General features: G+C 40.6%; 1 protein-coding gene across 3 annotated transcripts in view; it reads right to left on the bottom strand.

The window, feature by feature from the left end:
• ATP2A2 (ATPase sarcoplasmic/endoplasmic reticulum Ca2+ transporting 2) overlaps window positions 1-19,278 on the bottom strand; it is a 43,414-nt gene that overhangs the window by 22,832 nt on the left and 1,304 nt on the right. For all 3 annotated transcript variants that reach the window (XR_005629294.1, XM_039724329.1, XM_039724330.1), the window contains exons 2-5: window positions 19,165-19,182; window positions 18,991-19,073; window positions 12,078-12,182; window positions 8,508-8,646 (exon numbers count right to left, since the gene is read on the bottom strand). Coding sequence is in view for 2 of the 3 variants with exons in the window: in XM_039724329.1 (XP_039580263.1) it covers window positions 8,508-8,646; window positions 12,078-12,182; window positions 18,991-19,073; window positions 19,165-19,182 (345 nt within the window). In the remaining variant the exon portion in view is untranslated. The remainder of the gene's footprint in view (window positions 1-8,507; window positions 8,647-12,077; window positions 12,183-18,990; window positions 19,074-19,164; window positions 19,183-19,278) is intronic.

Raw genomic sequence — 19,278 nt, 5'->3', positions numbered from 1 at the left:
AGATGCACAACACAAGAAAGATGTTCAAAAAACAATCTTCAAACTGCCAAGCAACTGGACAGAACATATGGCAAAGTTCACAAGTGATTTTCTGACCTACTTCTGAGCTGCTCCAAGTTGTTCAAACTCAATATTCACAAGACTTAAAATACTTGGAGAGACCCCTCTAACAGACTGTTGATATTCAACATCACTATTTCCATGAAAACTACTACTGCTGTTATCAATTGCCTGAATCACCAGAACTGAAGTGTTAAATTTATTATGACAGGGCAGCTTTATAAATTTATCTCAACGATTTAAGGTAAGACACATTATTCACTCACCCTCTGACTGGGAAGGCTGTGGTAAAATACTCAAGGCATTTCCAATAGGCAGGAAAGCTGCATGTCAGGGTCAATTACAGAGACATTTTAAACAGCTCTTTGCAAAATAACAAATATGAGACTAAGTCATTTGTAGTCTTGAATATCCTTTCAAGAGCACAACTGAAACTGAATATAAATAGGAAGTCATCCTATGACAGAGAGGAACCACAGGACGTTTTCAGTGAGCAGTGTACTACAGATCTCATCTACAAAGAGAAGGCTTTTTTAATATATACTTTAAAACAGGAAAAAAATGGGAGGTTGCTGCTGTTTTTTGGAAGGTTTTTAAAAATTAATACAATTCAGTCCACAGAACCAGTGGAAGTAATACCCAAGGCTTGAAAGAAATGAGAAAGTGATTACGTGTTTGTGTAGCTCAGCACAGAGCTGCTACAGTAAATGATATAATTCCATAGTCTGACATCTGAAATAAAAAGTCAGTTGCAGAAATATTTTCATCCATTATTTCAACCCAAGTTTTTAATCCTAAATAGTCCCTTGATTTCTACAACAGCTCTGAAGAAATAAAATAAGCTGCTTTCAAAACTGCCCAGGTACATGCTCTGAAACATAATGTAGCCAAATACAAAACTACTGATTAAAACAGCCCCACCAGCTCAGGACTGACTGCTGCTTGCAGGAGGGAGAGAAGGGTTTGGTTTGAACCACTGCAGCTTTACCCACAGAATTTTAGAATTTTAATACAGAGCTTCAGCACACAATAAATGAGTCTGTGTAAAAACAACCTGGTCATGCCAGGGGGTTAAAAAAGATAAATATCCATTTTATTTAACTGTGCATGAGTCTGCACTGAAACAGACGATTTACAATTTCTGCTCCTTGGTAGAAACTGGAGCAGTACTTTGTTGCAATAGGAATTTCAAGTTTATGTCAATTGGTTTTTCACTGTAAACAGGGATAATTTAGTACTTCCAGACACTGGGTTCTTCAGCCACCTAACCAGCAATGCTCCCTTCCAAAATTCCCACTGGTGGCACCCAACACTGCAGCCTTCTCAAGCTCCCAGCCCTTTTGCTCCTGCCCCCAGAGCTGTGGCAGTGTTATGGATCCAGTTCCTTCCATATGAACAATCACTGACAGATATTTGATTTTTGCACAGTCCAACCCTGCTTCTCACAGACCTGTCCCAGTTTGACTTCAAGTACAGAATGTTTTATGAAGCAACCTGAGTCCCAATTTTACCCTTGGCACTGACCAAGTCCTACAGTGAAATGATCATTACCTGGGTGTTTCAGGCAAAGGCAGATCAGTATTTCAGCACTGATATCAGATTCAATACTTTACCAGTTTCCAGCATAGCACTAAAATTAAATATTTCATTGCAGAATTCTGGCAGACAATGGTTTGAGACAGTCCCTGGGAGACCTCTACAGCCAAAATACAATATTAATTTTGCAGGCTATGGCAGTCTGTGCTTTCAGCAGCCCAGGAAGATGGGCAGCAGTGATGGGACACATTCTGTGAACAATGAAGGTGGAGGGAAATAACTATTAAAGCTGAGTGGATTTCAGTATTTTTAGTTACTTCTGGGTACTAAAAAAAGAACCTTAGACTACAACAGGACCATACTCATCTTTCAAGTCTCAAATTATCAGACCACATCTCAATACAGTCTATTGAGATGCATATTCCAGATTTTCTAATCAAAACTGCTGGTAGCAGTGGGCTCAGGAAGCAACATCAACTGTACCCCAAAAGCCACTATGCTACAGAACAGCCCTCAGAACAAAACTGAGGCTTGAAATGTGTACTTTGAACACCAACACCAGCTCTGTTAACTCTGACCCCTCACACCCTGGAGACCTGCTCAGGTTTACAGGCAGGGACACCATAAAAAGCTTTGCTTCTTTTTTATGTCCATGTGTTACAAGAACAATTCCTCTTCTTTGCAAAGAAAGTGATCTGTTTGCAGCAAGTCCCTCTTTGTGATCAGAGCAAATGGAAGCAATTCCTCCTGTAGATAGCAGAGAGCTGTTCACATACAACATGTACCTCACACTTTATTTATGTTTATCATTAACCAAAGGCAGCGTCACCCTGGATCTGCTATCAGCACACTGGGGTTGGAACTGGACTTTACTGTAATAAAGATTATCAGTACAGCTCCAATCATTCTATAGTTGAACAGTTTTTGAACACAAACAGTTCTTACAACTGAGTAAAAGCACCCCCAAATTGCCAAAACCCACCAAATTTTAAGAATTGAAACGAACAGATTTAAAATAAGGGATGCTCCACACTTCAATCACAGAACTGAGGATTTTCTGAGTGTTGAATTGAGTATTGCTGGGGACAGTAACATCTAAAGCTCACACCTGAACAGAATGGTTTGCTTTTATTTAGAGGTAGAGCTGCTCCAGAATAAAAACTGGTTTTTGTATTAAACTTGCTTAAGGACAAGCTCAGCTCCTCTTTCCCCCTTGTACAAACTCATCTTCCCACTGTGCTTGATTTCCAAACCAACACTGGTTTTTGTATTAAACTTGCTTAAGACAAGCTCAGCTCCTCTTTCCCCCTCGTACAAACTCATCTTCCCACTGTGCTTGATTTCCTCAGACCATCAGAAACACAATTTTTCTTCTGTAGTAACAGCTTTTAAGTGTTTAACACTTCCTGAACAGGCCATAATAAAATGGTACCAAAAATCAGAAGCTCTACAAAACAGGAACATAATTGAGCACATCTACACTTTCACACAAGGCCAAGAATGTCAAAGTGTCAAAATTAGAAGAGAGATTATGAACCAAATTTTAAGTCTGAGTTTCCACTCCAAACCAGGAAGGTAAAATTTATTTTCCATCGAGACAGATACACAGCAAAGGTCCAGGAGTTGTAACCATAGCAGTAAAACAGCACTTGCTTTTAACAACAAGGAGACAGAAAAATACATTTAAATTCATTTTTTGCATCAGACAACGTGCATGAAACAGCCTCAATCATCCACCTTCTACATTCTGGGTAAACAGAAAATATCCCCAGAGCTTACTGTGGAGTGTATGCAAGGTGTAAGTATCCTAACCCAGGAACTGTTCAAGGTAGAGATTAAGAAAAATTTAAACAACACATACATAATGTTTTCTTTTAAAGGAAAGCCAAAAGGAGAGGAAAAGCTTTGCTTGCTGGGAGCAAAGTATTTCCAGGTAAAAACCAAGGTTGAGAAAAATGGAGATATTGTGTTAAACAGTACCTAAGACTCAAATTTTTCTTAAACTTGTTTCTTTTCATTCTCTAAAAACAGACTTGTCACTCTCTCTGAAGAGGGCACCAGAACATTGGATAAGATGTGCTGATGGACAGGGACCCTGCTTCTAAGTCTGCACTCATTTCTAAACCACATTTGTCTAGTTTTAGCTTTTAATTAGTGGATCTATTTATACCACTGCCTACTAGATGGAAAACTCTTGTGATCAGCCTATAAAAATATCTAATAGAAAGAACAGACTGGTAAGTTAAGCTTCAACTTAAGCCAGGTCAGGTAGAGAACAACAACTTCTGCACACCAAAGCTGAAGCCGTTTCCAAGTTATGCTGCATTTGGGTAAGAGAAGAACCAAAAGTCAGAATTCTGGAAAGTGCAGCAAAGTTTCAAGTGCAAGTTTTCCTTAGCCTTAAAAAAAAACAACCAAAAAAACTCACAAAAAAGAGCTTCCTTTGCCAGGGTAATACAGGAGAAACTGAACATTACCTTCATATCCCAAGCTTTCTGTTCAGTACTATTTGTCCTTATAATAAAACCCACTCAGTATCAGCTCTGTCAGAGTACAGAATATCAGCTATGTTCTCAATTTTCAAGCAACTAAACCAGAATCAGTTTTGCTATTTTTACCGAAGAGTTTGGTAGCTCTGAAGGAAAATGCTACAAGAACTGGGATAAAAATTGGAAATGTGTTTTGCAATATTTCCAATGTGTGTTAAAAGTGACACAAGTTTAGGCTGTGCCCTGAGCTGAACCTCACACAACTCCAGACTCCAGTGAAGTATGGAATGGACTTTGGACTGTGTCTGGTTATCCCCAAGCTGCCTCTGATGTGCTGGCCAAAATGTTCACTGAAGCTCACAGATTTATGCACTACTTGTACATGTATTTATTAACCACTGATCTTACTTTCCTCTCTTTTCTGGTTCAAAAGTAGTACTTCAGGAAAAAAAAAAAGCAAAATATGTGCTTTAAAACCCAGACCCAACATTTTGCACCTGGCAAGGAAACACCCACAATATTTGCAGTAATTTTTTCTCCACCAAGAGAAGCTCTCAGCTGTTTGCTTCAGGACAGCCTCCAGCAGGTCTCTGTTCTGGGCTTAAGCCTCCCTCCATCCTTTTCTTTATCTTTTCCAATCTCAGTACTTTCCCAGAAAAAGTAAATCTGCATCTCTAGCAGTGAGTCTGAAAATCCCAGATGTTCTGGAATATGACCTGCAAAATCCATGTTTTCAGTTGTACCACCAGGGAGAACCTGGAGCTCTTCACAACCACTTGGGAGTGACACAATTCGCATCAAGAATCTTCCTTCCTGACCTTCTTCAGCCCAAAATTCATCTTTATTTTATTATAAGGCACCCAAGAATCCTGAAGTGCTCTGAGGTTGGAACTAAAAGCCTTGCAGTAGTTCTTGCCTACTCTGTGCCAGGTATAAAGCAAAGTTTTCTGGAATATACACTAATTTAATTAAGCAACAGCTTCTGGCAACTCTGTTTATATTTTTAACATGCTGAGTACTTACAGAGACAGTACCAGATGACAAGAACCATCCTTCAGAAATTCAGGGAAAAGAGGAACTACTGTGGCTGCGCTTTGGTCAGTTACTGACTGCAACTATTGAACTTTCATTTATTAAATTACAGAAACTCAGACACAGTATCTGCTCCAGAAATTTTAGACAGGAAAATAGAGTGGAAGTGAACAAAGGTCATTTCTGCTCCCAAATGTGCTTCTATTAAAAGAATACATGATTTACAACCAGTTTATCCCAATTATTCAGGCTAACTTCATACAAACCTGTAAGAAGTAGGGCCATGCTATTCTAAATTTCTCTTTAAAATGTCACTTTAACCCAGCAGACAAAAAACTTAACTAAATCAAAGTGTATCTAATCTATGAAGATAGCCCCTGGTTACAGATTTAGAGTGTACCCTGCAATTAACTCCAGCTTCTACAACAACATGATAATCCATTTAAAGGCAGGCAAACTGAAAAGCCATGTGAGGACAGCATCTGGCTGTCTGTCACTCCATCAATTCTGGGAAAGACTGCAGCTCAGTAACCACCACACACTACAGCTCTGAGAACCATGCCCACCACAGGTCTGCAAGCAAATTTAAGGCACACTTCCCAAACCTGTGACCCCAACATCCCTAAGAGCTCCTGCTCATTGTACAATACCTTTCCACCACCTCTGCTGAAAGTGAACATGGAGGAAAGTCCTTGTAACAACATGCAGTAAAGAAATAAATATCTGCATGTATCAATAGCAACCTAACAATCCCAACAATGAAGTTATCTCTGTGTCAGACCCACACACAGCTATTTCAAATTAGCAAAGCTGTTACAGCATTAAATACAACTATTTTGCAAGGGATGACTTGTAGAAATTTGTTCACTTTTAGTTATCAGCACAGGGGAGAAACCAATCACCTGGCTGTTCATGCCACTGGGCTGGAAGAGATTTGCCTGGACACACGAATGTCACTGGCACTTGGCCAGGAATTCCAGAGGCAGATATGTATCCAGCATGAAGGGCTCTGTCACTTCCCTACATGGCCATCTTTTTGCAAAGCACATGTCAAAGGCCATCGCAGCCCTCCTGCACTTGAGGCACAGGCATGCACAGAGTCTCTCTCACCTCCAGGTCTTGACACCAGTGCTGGGACATGATGCATTTAGTGGCTCTTCTCTGTTTGCTCTGTGGCTTTTCTCAGTTTGATTATAATTAAAACTCATCGTTGTCTAGCTACAAGAATTTATTGTTTCAGTGCCAGAAGTTGTGTTACACTAAAGCACTGATTTCTTTAAACATTCACATGACTTATAATCAACTGCAGCTTCAAGTGAAGGTAATTTAAGTGTATTGTTTGATGCACAAATTGAAGTGAGTATTTTACCCAGAAAAGCTTCTACAATCCATCTACAAGCCAAACCACCTATGTTAAAGGACAGTCATAAAACTTGGATATTTTTTGGGTTTCTACATGAGCATACTGGCTTAAGCTTGTCCTTATCTTAAAAAAAAAAAAGAATTCTACATATTCTGGGCTATCAGTCATTGTTCTACAAGTAGATTTTAATAATGCAATAGTAACCCTATGATAAAGGGGACACTATGCTGGTTAAAGGCAGCCTGGTGGTACAGGCACATTGGTTATTCCCAGCTCGTTTTTCTCCTTCAGACACAGGCCTTTTAAACAGAGTAATTGATTTTATTGGTACTGACAATATACAGCAGGTAAGTAAAAGCCCACACATCCCCCAGGTGTTCTCATACAGAATAAAGGCAAAGCTAAATTTGAAGATGAAAACACAATCTGCACCTCTTTTGAAATGGCAGTGAATCAAGGAGAAAGTGCTCTGTGCTCTGTATACATGCCAGAGCATCAAAATCCAGCATTTCTCCTCAGTGATACCCCAAACCAGTGCAAAACACACAGTCATCAACTCCCAATTCTACCAGCTCTGCTTTGAAGTCCCAAAAAACACAACCCGAGCGTATTCCCAGGATGAAAACTCCTTCCAAAACCACCATTCCATTGCTGACATTTAAAAACAGGATAAGGATTTGGCCCAGCCATCCCCTGCAGTCTGTAATTGATACAGTTCTGTTTGCCTCAAAAGGACAGGCCAAGCACAGCAGAGCAGGGCAGTGAGGCAGAGCACAGTCACTGACAGGGCATCACAGTGCACCCTTCACTGCACTATCACCACTTTGGCTTTGGACTTGTAGCTGAATTGCCCTGTGCACAAAAAGGGGCTTGAGACAGGGCTCAGCCAACGTTAAAGTTCCTCAAGGAATGAAAGCTGGGCAGGCAGCCAACAGCAACTTCATTCTGAGTGCACACTCTCTTTGCCTGCTAATTAAAACAGGAGGATAGTCAAGTTTAAGGGTATATATTTATCTCCTCTTGAGACAGCTACCACCTCTGAAATCAAAGTGACACGAGTGCAAAGTAAGTTGGATGTACACCCTGCATTGCTCCCAAAGGAAAAAATCACTCAGTTAACAGTCGATAATGACCTACAAAATGTGAACATGCAACAGTCCTGACACTCAGCAAGAGCCACCTAGTTTTATCTGGGAAGGAACAGTCAAGCCCAGTTCAGAGAAGAAGTTACTATGGCATCATCACCAAAACGATGGAGTTTTAGCTAGAAGTATGTAACCCTTCTATTTTTGCACTCCTTCCAGACAAAGAAAGCTTCTAGAGCAAAACTAAGATATTACAAAGCTCTAGGCAAAAGTCCAGGCTTTTAAGACTGGCACTTCTAACGCTTACCCAGGAGAAACAGGGAGCTGTACTCTGCATAGCCCATGTATTTGAGATCTATACAGCAAACTGTCAGAAGGAGCAATAAAGAATTGTGAAAGATGAGAAAACAGTGAAGTCACGTGCCAGTCACACTTGCTGAGAGGACAGAAGACATTTGTGAACAGAAGTTCAAAGGCACTGCTACTACAAGTCTAAGAGCTGGAGAAACACATTCAGATGAAATAACAGACTGTGACCAAAAAAATCTCTACACTCCCAAACCTAAGGAAACTGCAGACATTTCAACACCAGGAGCAGTATCTATTCTGTGAAAAGACAAGCTTTAAGACACTCTGAAACCAGACACTAGAAAACAAAATTTTAAATTTGTGACAAGTGTTAAAACCACAACTCCAATTAAGATGCCTTAGTTTCCGACCTACCAATTAAACTAAGTGGCAATTTGAAAAACAATCCCCTCCTTACACACGCACATTTAAGGTAATTACAGATGAACAGGAGCAAGATTGTTCTAAAGTGAAGCATATATTTAGGAGTGTTAGAAAACTCCCCCCCAGGGCCTCAAATCATTAAGACAAAGCCCCACAACAATTTTACATTAATATGCTAATGCGTGCATGCACCACATCAGTGGCTCTTACCTGCCACTTCCACGATGTCACCTGGGACAATGTCTCTTGCTTTAATCCTCTGGACACTTTTTCTGTCCTGTCGATACACTTTGCCCATCTCTGGTTCATATTCCTTAAGAGCTTCAATAGCATTTTCAGCATTTCTTTCCTAAAAGACAGCAAAAATGTGTAATTTTGAAAGCCTTCAAGGAAAAGAAGCCTGTCATATCCGATTTTCCAAAAGCATTATCATATGAATGCTACCAACTCTGCTCAGCTATATTTCTCCATACAGAACATTTTGTGTCCCCTCCCCTCAGGAGGTTGCTGACTGGGAATCATTAGAGTGTAATTCAGGTGTTTGTGGGCCTTTAGAACACAGAAATTGTTTATTTCAATGCTGCAGCATTTTCCATCAAGAATATTCACTGTGTTGTTGCAGGGAGGCCACACAGAGTTCCATGTCACATACGGATGCTTTTTGACATTAAAAAAGCACTAATCAGAATTAAGATTCATGGATGTAGGTGCTGGCTGTACCTTGGCTGGAGCAGCTTACACTCAGCCTCGATTGAACCAGCACGACTGAATTTTATTTTCTGACACAAATCAAGGATCAAGTTATGATGAAGCCAACTTACTATCAACTTTATTTCAGCAAATCAAGTCATGCTGAAGTGAAATGAAAGCATACAGTATAAACTTCTCCAGAATCTCCAAACAATTTACAAACTCAGATGAATCCCCCTGCAGGAAAACCTTCTGATTTCCACTAACACATCAGCTTTCCTGTCTCAGCTGCAGCCCTCACTGAGCTCTAGCAGAGATTGCTATCAGCAGTGTGATGCCACCTGGATAAAGAACAACTGCAGAAACCAGCAGCTTATCAGGGCTCCTTCTCCAGCTCTTGGAGAAAGAACTTATTTTCCATTTCCCTGCCTATTGAAAAGAACAAACGTCATTTAGCCCTGATAATTATAGATAATGGTAGAGTGCACAGAGCTTATAGAACATCTGCCCTTCAAATATACATCAGCCTTTCCAGATAATGAAAAATTCCTCCTTGCATGTCAAAGCAGAAACAAAACCATCAGAAATTCAAAAGCTGAGGAACTCACTAGTTCCTTGTAACAGTGCAGCTGAAAATGACTGCTACCAAAACTACCTAAAGGAACTAACATTTACATGGCACAGCTCAGGGTCTGGCAGGGCAGATACCAGCACAGAGCCACAAAACTGCAAGCAATACCAGCCCCATATTCCACCAGGTGAATTAATTCTGCTCCTCAGCACTAGAACACCAGCACTGTTTTTCTAATAACTATGAATCACTGTGAGACAAAACCATCAAGCCCCACAAAAGGAAGGCTACTTCAACAGAACTTTTTCTTCAAAATGGAGAAATAAAAACTCAGCATGAATTTTGGCCAGGTGGCCAAGAAGGACAGTGGCACATGGCTTGGAGCAGAAGCAGTGCAGCCAGTAAGATCAGAGCACAGGGGTAGGCACTGCTGAGGCACCTCCAGCTCAGTTTTGGGCATCTCATGACAATCATGACAAATCATGGAGGGGCTGGAGCATGACCAGGGAAGGAAACAGAGCTGGGGAAGGGTCTGGAGCACCAGGAGCACCAGAGGGAGCTGTGGGGAACTCAGTCTGGAGAAAAGGAGGCTCAGGGGGGACCCTGTCACTCTCTAGAAAAGGAACAGAACAAGAACAAACATCCAAGTTGCAGCAGAAATTTAGAATGGGTATTAGCAGCAATTTCTTCACAGAAATGGCTGTCAAGAACCCAAACAGGCTGCTCAGGAAGGTGGATGAATCACCATGCCTGCAGGTATCTAAAATGTACATGTGGCCCTCAGGGACATGGTTTGGTGGTGGCCTTGGCAGTGTTGGGTTAACAGTGTGACTTGATCGTAAAGATCTTTTCCACCCTCAACAATGCCATGATTCAGCTCATTAGCCAGCTCACAGTGCTAGACTGAATCTTTTTACTGCAGTTTGCCTGAAGTTCTGGTAGCCAGACAAGCCTGCAGGCCCTGGAGCAGTGGCAGGTGCTCCTGGGGAAAGGTGCACGTGAGAGGAAAGGCTGAGCTGTGACTCAGGGCTCACATCTGGTACCTGTAGGAACAGATACTCTTATGGGTGGAGACTGTACTGTGGCTGATTTTCCATGCCCATTAGAACAAGGGAATGAGTCACTTCATCTGGGCAGGCAGCAACTCTTTCACAACGAAGTTCCATGCATATAGAAATATACACAGAGATATACTTTGCTTATTATGACATCAGAAAAAAAATCTGATTATTTCCTACTACAGGGAAACTGCACAAGAAAAATCCTCAAACTATACAGACAGTTTTAGCTTCCATTTCATGCTTAAAATTAGTACCTGCAGAACTGCAACTCACGAGTTTCTAGTTAAACATTAACTCTTGCACAATTACTTTATGAAGACCTGAATATAAAATGTCATTTAAGGGGGCAGTGCTGTCACCCCTTGACCAACATTATTTCTTCCCTGCACACCTGCTAGAGCAGGGTGGCTCCTGCTAAAAACTGAATTTTGAGGATCAGTTTTCAGCCAGCTCACCTGGGACAGCACAAAGCAGAGCACAGGAATGGGCACAATGCCACTAAGGCCACTTCTTCCAGCAGGCAGGTTCCTCTCTAATATGTTGTCACCTAGTAACAGGACTCCTCCTCTTAATTTTTGTTACTTTGGCCAGTTTGATATTTTTTAAAGCATGAAGCCTCATGCACTAAGACAGCAAGTCATTATGTCAGGCTAGCACTCTCACTTAGGAAAAAAACCCAACAAAACAAACCAATCATACAAAGCACTTACCATAAAAATCCTAGAACATCTTTTACATGCAGGGAAAACCCTCTAACAGAACATCCACTGTCTAAAGTGATGAAATTAGCAAAGTGAAGTGATATGAACATTTTTGTTTTGGCATCTCACAAAGTGTGATTTTATGTTATGATACTACTGTCTATATGATTTATAAAAAGGCATCAAATTAATGTCACAGCTGACAGTGTAGGAAAAGTTTTATAGTATTTAGATGTTTTCATCAGAAACTTGTGCCTTTTGACAGGCATGCAGTCTTTGGATGTACACTTAACAGGTGACTGAACAGGGAGAATTAATACTGCATTAATAATTTACTAACACACAACAGTTGTCTCAAGAGGAAACAGAAAAGAAACAAGATTTCAAGTGCTCCATCCTTTGTTCCTTAGTCAGGAAGCAAACCACACCAACTGTTCTTAGCTTTGCAAGGCCTGATTTACTGCCTGAATTCAGGGTTTTATCCTGGCCTGTCTCGTCCATGTGTTCAGCAGTGTGTGGCCAAACACACTGATGGGCATTTTGCCTTTCTGGCAACACTTCTGAAGCTTTCATTTTACCTTTAAGTCAACACTTTCTGTTGAGAAGCTTTATGGTTTGCTGACTCTCAGGAATCCCAAGTTAGCAACACATCCTACTTGCTTTGTAAGAACACCCAACCCTACAGGGTACAGCACTTCCTCTTAAACCATAAAACCCCAAAACATTTGTGATTTGATGCTGTAAAGTGTCTGCATACCTGCCACACTCCCACAATTGCATTGGCTACTAATATAAGTAAGATTACAAAAGGCTCTACAAATGCTGTGATTGTTTCTTCACCTTCTTCAAACCAGGCCAGGACCTGCAAGAGAAACACAGAGATTTAAATTCCTGATTTACACAGACACCTTGCAAACTTTATGCCTGCTAAGTTTCAACTGCTCAGACTTCACCAGTTTTGGATACCCCTCAATCTACCAAGTTTGCAGTTTTATAATTCATTAATGAGTTGGCAAAATGCAATGGAAAAGGAGGAAAAGAATCTTTACTAAAGCAGTACAAAGTTCATTTCAGAGGCTGCTCTTCTTTTAAAGGAGTAAGCTATTTATCTGGGAAACAATTGCTACTGTTGCTTCTGAAGGGAAAGGAGAAGTTGTGACAACAGTTATGACAATGAAAAAAAATTATTTAATTACTGTATAAAATAGGACATGGATTAGTTTGACTACTTAAAACACTAAAACCTTGCCAGAATCTGAATTTTAAGCAATTTAATTGCCCTTTACCAGTAACTCAGCCATACAAATGGAAACAGCTTTACAAGTTTTCAGTGAGTAGATACAAAAAAAAAAAACCAATCATATTTTCATTTAAATACAAATAGTGTCATATTGAAGCATCTAAACGAATGGTAGAGTTATATCTGAAGCTGGATTGTAACCAAGTAGCTGATAAAACTCAAAATTGGATTTTAAAAGATAAATCAAACTTGAGGACTTGCATAAAAGGCTCCACATGGATTTCATTTTAATTCATTTGTTTTAAAAGTGCACTCCAGTGTTAGGTATCTGTCATTCATTTGACTTGAATGTGTCAGGGCCTCTGCAGAGTGCTGGAGTCACTGATGAAAAGCCAAGCTAACATGACCAGAGAGGAAGAGCGTTTTCGTCAACATGTTGAGCAACAGGAAGCCTGGAAAGTGACAGTAAATAGGAACAACGTGTTGAGATAATTAGGGCTGGTAGTCAGGCAACAGCACTCTGAATCACTGGAAGACTGCAGCGAGCAAACTGCTACTGAAGCAAACCCATGATTCCACCAACATGCTGCTCCGAGCCACTGCTCAATTGTGAGACACTCCAGGATGTCAAAGGAAGGAGCAGCAGCATGAAAGCCTCAAGCAGAAAACAGACTGTCAAGCAAATCCAAGGCAACAAGAAATTTTTATTACAAAGAGATAAACTTGTAAGATGCAGGTTGTGATTAATAGGACTGCACCATTCCAACTGGTAACACAACACTCCGAGGGTCTGTGCAATGCCCCTGCAGAACAGATTTAGTTGGGATCTCCACACCTCAGTGCTCTCCAATCCCTGGAACAGCTCCTGCCATTTGCCCTGCTGGGGCAGTGGGACAGGCCCTGCTGTCCCTGCTCACCCCACACACACCCCTGTGCACAGGCAGCCTCCCCTCTGCAGCAGAGCTGCTGCTGCCCGTGGAGCTACAGGAGAGGCCAACGGGGCATTTCCAGATCTCTCAGCGTACACAAGGTCACACGCTGCCAGCAGAATCTGTTTCTTCCCTCCCTTTATTTATTGGAATTCTGTAGAGCCCACTTTGCTTCCAAACAAAGCAAATAAATTCAGTTATGTTGTGATGTGCTTATCTGAGCAGGCACTACAAAGTTAACTGGAATAAAACATCTGCTTTACATGACGTTAAACCAGACTCTTTTCCGATTTAAGACTGTGTGTGCTGTAAAATAACATCAAGAAAGGCCAAACTTCCAGAGGTAAGGAAAGGAGCTACAAGGACAGCAAGATCCAAGTATGTCAAGGAGAGCCAAAATTAAGTTTTCAAGGGATCTTTTCTTTCAATAAGCCATTATTTCAAAAAGAGCAGATGAACTCAAATTAGAGATCCTGAGAGTATAGAGCCTGAAGGTTTAAATTGTCACCGCTGTTTTTTGGTGAAATTAAAGTGAATTGAAGTGACTAAAGTGAAGCATCTGGTTAACCCTGGAAGCCAGCAATACACGTTTCTCTCTCCAGAAGTTTCTACACAACTACTATCACTGGCACAATCCAAGCTCTAGTTCTACAACAGTTTAGTAAACATAAGACATAAAACAACCCGATACATTGCAAGTTCTTGTTTTTGCTATGGCAGACTACAGCTATATTAACACTTCACTTAGGATATTTGTGATACACAACACATTCTGTAACAGATCAGGTTTATTACTTGATAGCAGCTTGAAGTAAAAAAACAAAGGCAAGGAAAACAAAGAGGAAGTAGCAGAAGCAATAACAAATATTTAACTCTGCATTTTTAGTAACAACAGACCATATGCCGAGGCCTGGTAAAGACTAGACAATTCTTGTCCAAGTCACTGAGTCCTTGTCAGAAAGTTTCCACTAGCACACTTTTAAGACCCTGGAGAGGTTTACAGTGAGAGATCTCATTTTTTTTTCCATTTCTACTCAGATGGGCCCCACAATGTTTCAGCCCTAATCACTTAAAACTCACATATAGAACATTTTCATTTCCAGGTCATTGATCTCCAATGCTCTGGTCAGGCACTACTGTCAATAGCTAAAATCACTATGTATTTAAGAAAGAGTAGGAAGAATAAGAAAAGAGTAAGACAATTGCTCAAGAGAAATGTCTAAAAATATAAGTGAAATAATAGCAAGACATGAAAGCCTCATATCAACAGCCAACACAAGCAGCTTAAAGGACAACTTCCATTCAGCATATCTGCTTCAGGGCTGCCAGAGCTCTGGCTTGCAGAGCCTATTTTAAACAAAGCCTAATGGGGTGGACCTGCAGGACTCTGAGGCAAAAGACACACAACGACAGGCAAACAGCACTTGGTTATTTGCAAAAAGGGGACAGAGGAACAACGCCAAAGTCAGGCAGCGATGAGGTGAGCGTGATGGAAGTGGCTGAAACAGCACAAGTGCCCTTGCAGCTTTTTTCCATTTCTACAAGGATCTCTATTGTCAGGGAAGTTCTGGAGCCAAGTTACCTCAGATGAGTATGTATGATTAACAACAATTCAACTGGAGAATGGGAGTGTGGAGACAGAATTGTGTTGCCCAGCAGGCTGTACCCGCTCTCCACTAGCAGAGGAAAAGCAAATACTTTGTTGTCAGCAACCAAACAGGGATTTTTGTTTGGTTTTCATTTTGACAACGGAAACTTAGAAGCAGGCTGGGAGAGGTAAGATCTCATCCCAACAAAAAGAAGTCCTGGATTAATTAAAGCAGGTCATACAAAACTCATGGGCTGCTTTTAAGAGTTTTCTTCTCACAGGATAATGTGATTTCAGTTTTAGTATATTTTGGACAGAGTATCAACTACTGCTCAGAAACCCCTATTTTAGTGATTTCTCCTTTCAATACAAATTAGATTAAAAATAAGCAGATGCAAACGATTTCAGTAGTCCTGTTCCATCCATGTCAGCTATGCTGAACACCAGGTAACATTAAAGAAAAACCTCCCAAATTTAGTTCCATGATTCAGTAGAGATTTTTATCTGTTACACAAGATCAGGGGAAAAAATCTCAAACACAAACCAACACGTGTATAAGCACAAAATTAAGAATTTTACTGAGTTCACAGACTGTAAGCACCCATCAGTGTTACGCCGTATTTCTGAAAATAAATCTATTATTATAACAATAAGGAGGGAAAAAAGATACCTGTGACCCACAGTTTAATTTTTACAAGATAAAATAGAATCACAATGACTTCTCACATTTTATCACCCCTACCCTCATGCTAATGAGCAACCCAAGTTTAACTAAAAGCATGTCAGTGTCACGTTTTACAGCAACCCTTATCTTGTGCCACACACTCACTGCTGCTGACCTTAACAGGTAGCTTTTGGGGTAACTTCAGGGTAAAGCTTGCAACACTGACACATCCTACTTTTCCAAGGGGACCTTTGCTCACCTTTTACTACAAGCTAGGTTATAGTCATGCTAATTTACAGGCTATTACAATCTCTGGGATAAAGCACAGTGTATTGTTTTAATCTAAACACAGATATCCACTATTAGAAAATATTCTCAGGACATTCACTTCTAAGTCAGCTTAGGAATCAAAGGAATAATTGAGGGGAGGGAATGCTCTTCGGATGCTGTACAAATACTTCAAGGTTTGGTAGAGTTTATAGCCTACACTGCACCTTGTAGGAGGAAATCCACTGTGTGATGCAGAGCTTAGACTGCAGAGTTCAGCACACACCACTGCTTGAAGCAGCCACACTTCACCAAGGAATTATTCTACATCAGATGCAGTTAACGTTTTGCAACCTGTCAAAATCACTTATCCAGCAAAGCAAGCTGTTCTTTTCAGTAGACACTGTAGATCTGAGCACATGCTACACAAGTATAAGAATTAAAAGCCATGAATGCACTCCACAGGTTTATTTCTGCAGAGGCTTCACGGATCCAACAGAAGACCGAGACAAGTCTATTCACTGATCCATTTACTCACCATCGGAAATTATTTATACTGTTTCTCTTCCAAAGCCATACTTAAGGCTTTCACTAACCAGTTCTGACCTGGAATGTAGGACACAGGATCCACAGCCCACAAACACGCAGCATCTGACCCCGGCACTCAGCCTGGCTGGCACAGATTGAGCTGCTGCTCGAGTTATTGCACTGACACGGACCTGACAGGGGTGTGGGAGCAGAGGGCACAAAAGGCACTCTGAGCACAAGTTTATGCTCTGCATAAGAAGGGATGTTTCTGCATAAAATCCAATGCAGGTCTCAGTGTTACAGATGTGTGTTACTGGGCAGGCAGTTCTAACAGCAATAAACTAATATGATTTATGATTGCAACACAATCACCATAAAAACTCCCTCAACACACACACAAAAAATTACCTATATACTTTGAGATCTTCTCTCTTATATCTGAATTCTAATTTTTCTAAACGGACAATGTACAGCTGGTCAAGAACACCAGAACTTAGGTGATGTAATTACATCCTATTTTTGCAGTAATGCAATCCTTGTATCAACATATCCAATGGTGCTTTACAGCTACTACAAAAGTCTGTATTATGCTTTCATCAAGAAGAAGTGTTAAAATCCAAGAAAAACATAACATGATCACCTTCTGAGCAAAGAAAATACCAGAAACAAACACAAAGAGGAAGAACTTCTAAAGTACCAAAATTATAATATATCTAGAGAGGTTTTACTTTTCACCAGAGAAAAATCTTTACTTCTAACATCAATTTAGTGTGCCTCTGTAACTACAAAATAGAAGGCAGAAAAGGCAGAGCAGTAGCCCAAGGTCATGTACCATGTCAGCTGAACAGAAGCAGAGAACCCAGATCTATCCCACACTCCATTAGACTACAGTCTCCTCTTAATTAGATAGGAAAATTAACCATACTGAAAAAAGCAACTGAATTCAGCTACTAATCAAGTTTTCCAAGAGGACGCAGCAGTGTACGTTCTATGACCTCTGTCAGTCTGGTCTCCTACTTACTCAGACTCAGTAATCAAAGCTCTAGTTTGGGAAATGTGATTTTTCACTTACTTGTTTATAATAAAAACAACTAATTTACTTTGGCACGGAATGCTAACAAACTTCTGTGCTGTCATTTGTCTCATGAGATGGCAAACACTCCTGACTTTTCAGGAACAAAAAGACATCCCCTTCTCACCCTCTGTGAGGAAAAGGGGAAAGAAGAGGGAGGAAAAAAAAAAAAAGCTTTTGAATGACTGTTTATTCAATTTTCAATAGCCAGCCTGATTTCCTCTCCAGGAAACAGAGGAGTGAGTGAAGCACATCTGTCTCCATGGTCAGGACTGATGTCACCAGGCACTGCTCAGCTGGTACTGGTGAATTACAGACCCAAAGCCAGAGTCCTCTGGAAGGTGTTGGTGTGGGGAGAGCAGATCCAGCACAGCACAAACTGCAGCACCAGGGCAACCCTTCCCCCAGCACACAACAGCTCCAGAGCACATTCTCCTCTGCCCATCCTAATTAGCTTGCCCTTAGCTAAAGAGTCACCACAATTTCCACTCCCCCCAAGAGCTGCAGCATTTATTTTTTTTCAAGTGGTTAATTACAACTCCAGGGCAAAGTCTACTGTAAACTTTTACTCCATACCTAAACAATTTAATATTCTGCAAGCTTTTGTTTCTGTTGTCCAGCTCCCCAAGAAACACAGCCTTCACCTTCCTTCTCTGAGTCTTCACTCCGTTTTCCAGCTTTTCAGCAAGCACATACCATTTACACATAATGTAAGAAGATTGCCTAATCATTCTTTTTTAGAAAAAAAATGTTTAAAATGTTCTTCTTCTTTTAGTCCTGTATGCAAAGCAAGATGCCCATTTAATGACTTGACTATCCAAAGGTCAGTTACCAAATTTGGTCAACAATGGTGCCATCACAGCCGTCAACATTCTTGTCACTGTCAAAAGCAGCAACTGTCACCTTGCTATTATCAGAAAGGGAAGGCAACTGGAATATTCGCCATGTAGATTCTATTTACAGTCTGCATTGCATCCAAAAATGTCTTCCAACGATTAGACATCGAGCTTGATAAAGATTAACCCAAAGGCAAGAAGAATGTCCAGTTAAACGCTTACTTACTCAAGGTTAGTTTCCAAAGCCAACAGCAGCATTGGGAAATCCCACCTCAAATAAGCAAACTGGACTGAATGAGAAGCACTTTTTAAAATACTTGTCTGGTGTAGTTATGTACTTATGACTCATGCAATGAAAGACTCCCCAAAATTTTTGTTGGCTGGCACACAGAAACCTCGTCACAAGGAACTAATTTAAGAGACAGCAATCTTGCATCTATCCAGCAAGAAAGAATAATTTCAGCATGTACAGATCATATACATTGGAATATGTCACTCTGCCATACAGAACCCTAGGAAATAAAAAAATTAATAAATCATACTTACAAAAGATATGCAAGCGGCCAGCAACAAAATTCTAACTAGTAAGTCTTCAAATTGTTCAATCACAAGCTCGAGTAAGGTTTTTCCTGCAATATGTAACAAAGCCATTGAGTCACGCACATTTACAAAAATGAATTATCAACAAGAATTAGCAGATGATTTCATAACCATGCTCACCTTCCTCTGCCGGCAGCTCTGTCAGTGGGAGATTTTTCCAGGAAGCATGTGAAAGAAAAGAAATCATCGAAGAAACACATTAGAGCATTATCAGGCATCCACACCAGATATTCT

This window comes from Passer montanus, unplaced genomic scaffold (genome assembly GCF_014805655.1).
Source record: "Passer montanus isolate IOZ18808 unplaced genomic scaffold, ASM1480565v1 scaffold53, whole genome shotgun sequence".
NCBI lineage: Eukaryota > Metazoa > Chordata > Aves > Passeriformes > Passeridae > Passer > Passer montanus.
The sequence above is the reverse complement of the archived record's forward strand: the minus strand, read 5'-3'. Positions and strand labels throughout refer to the sequence as shown.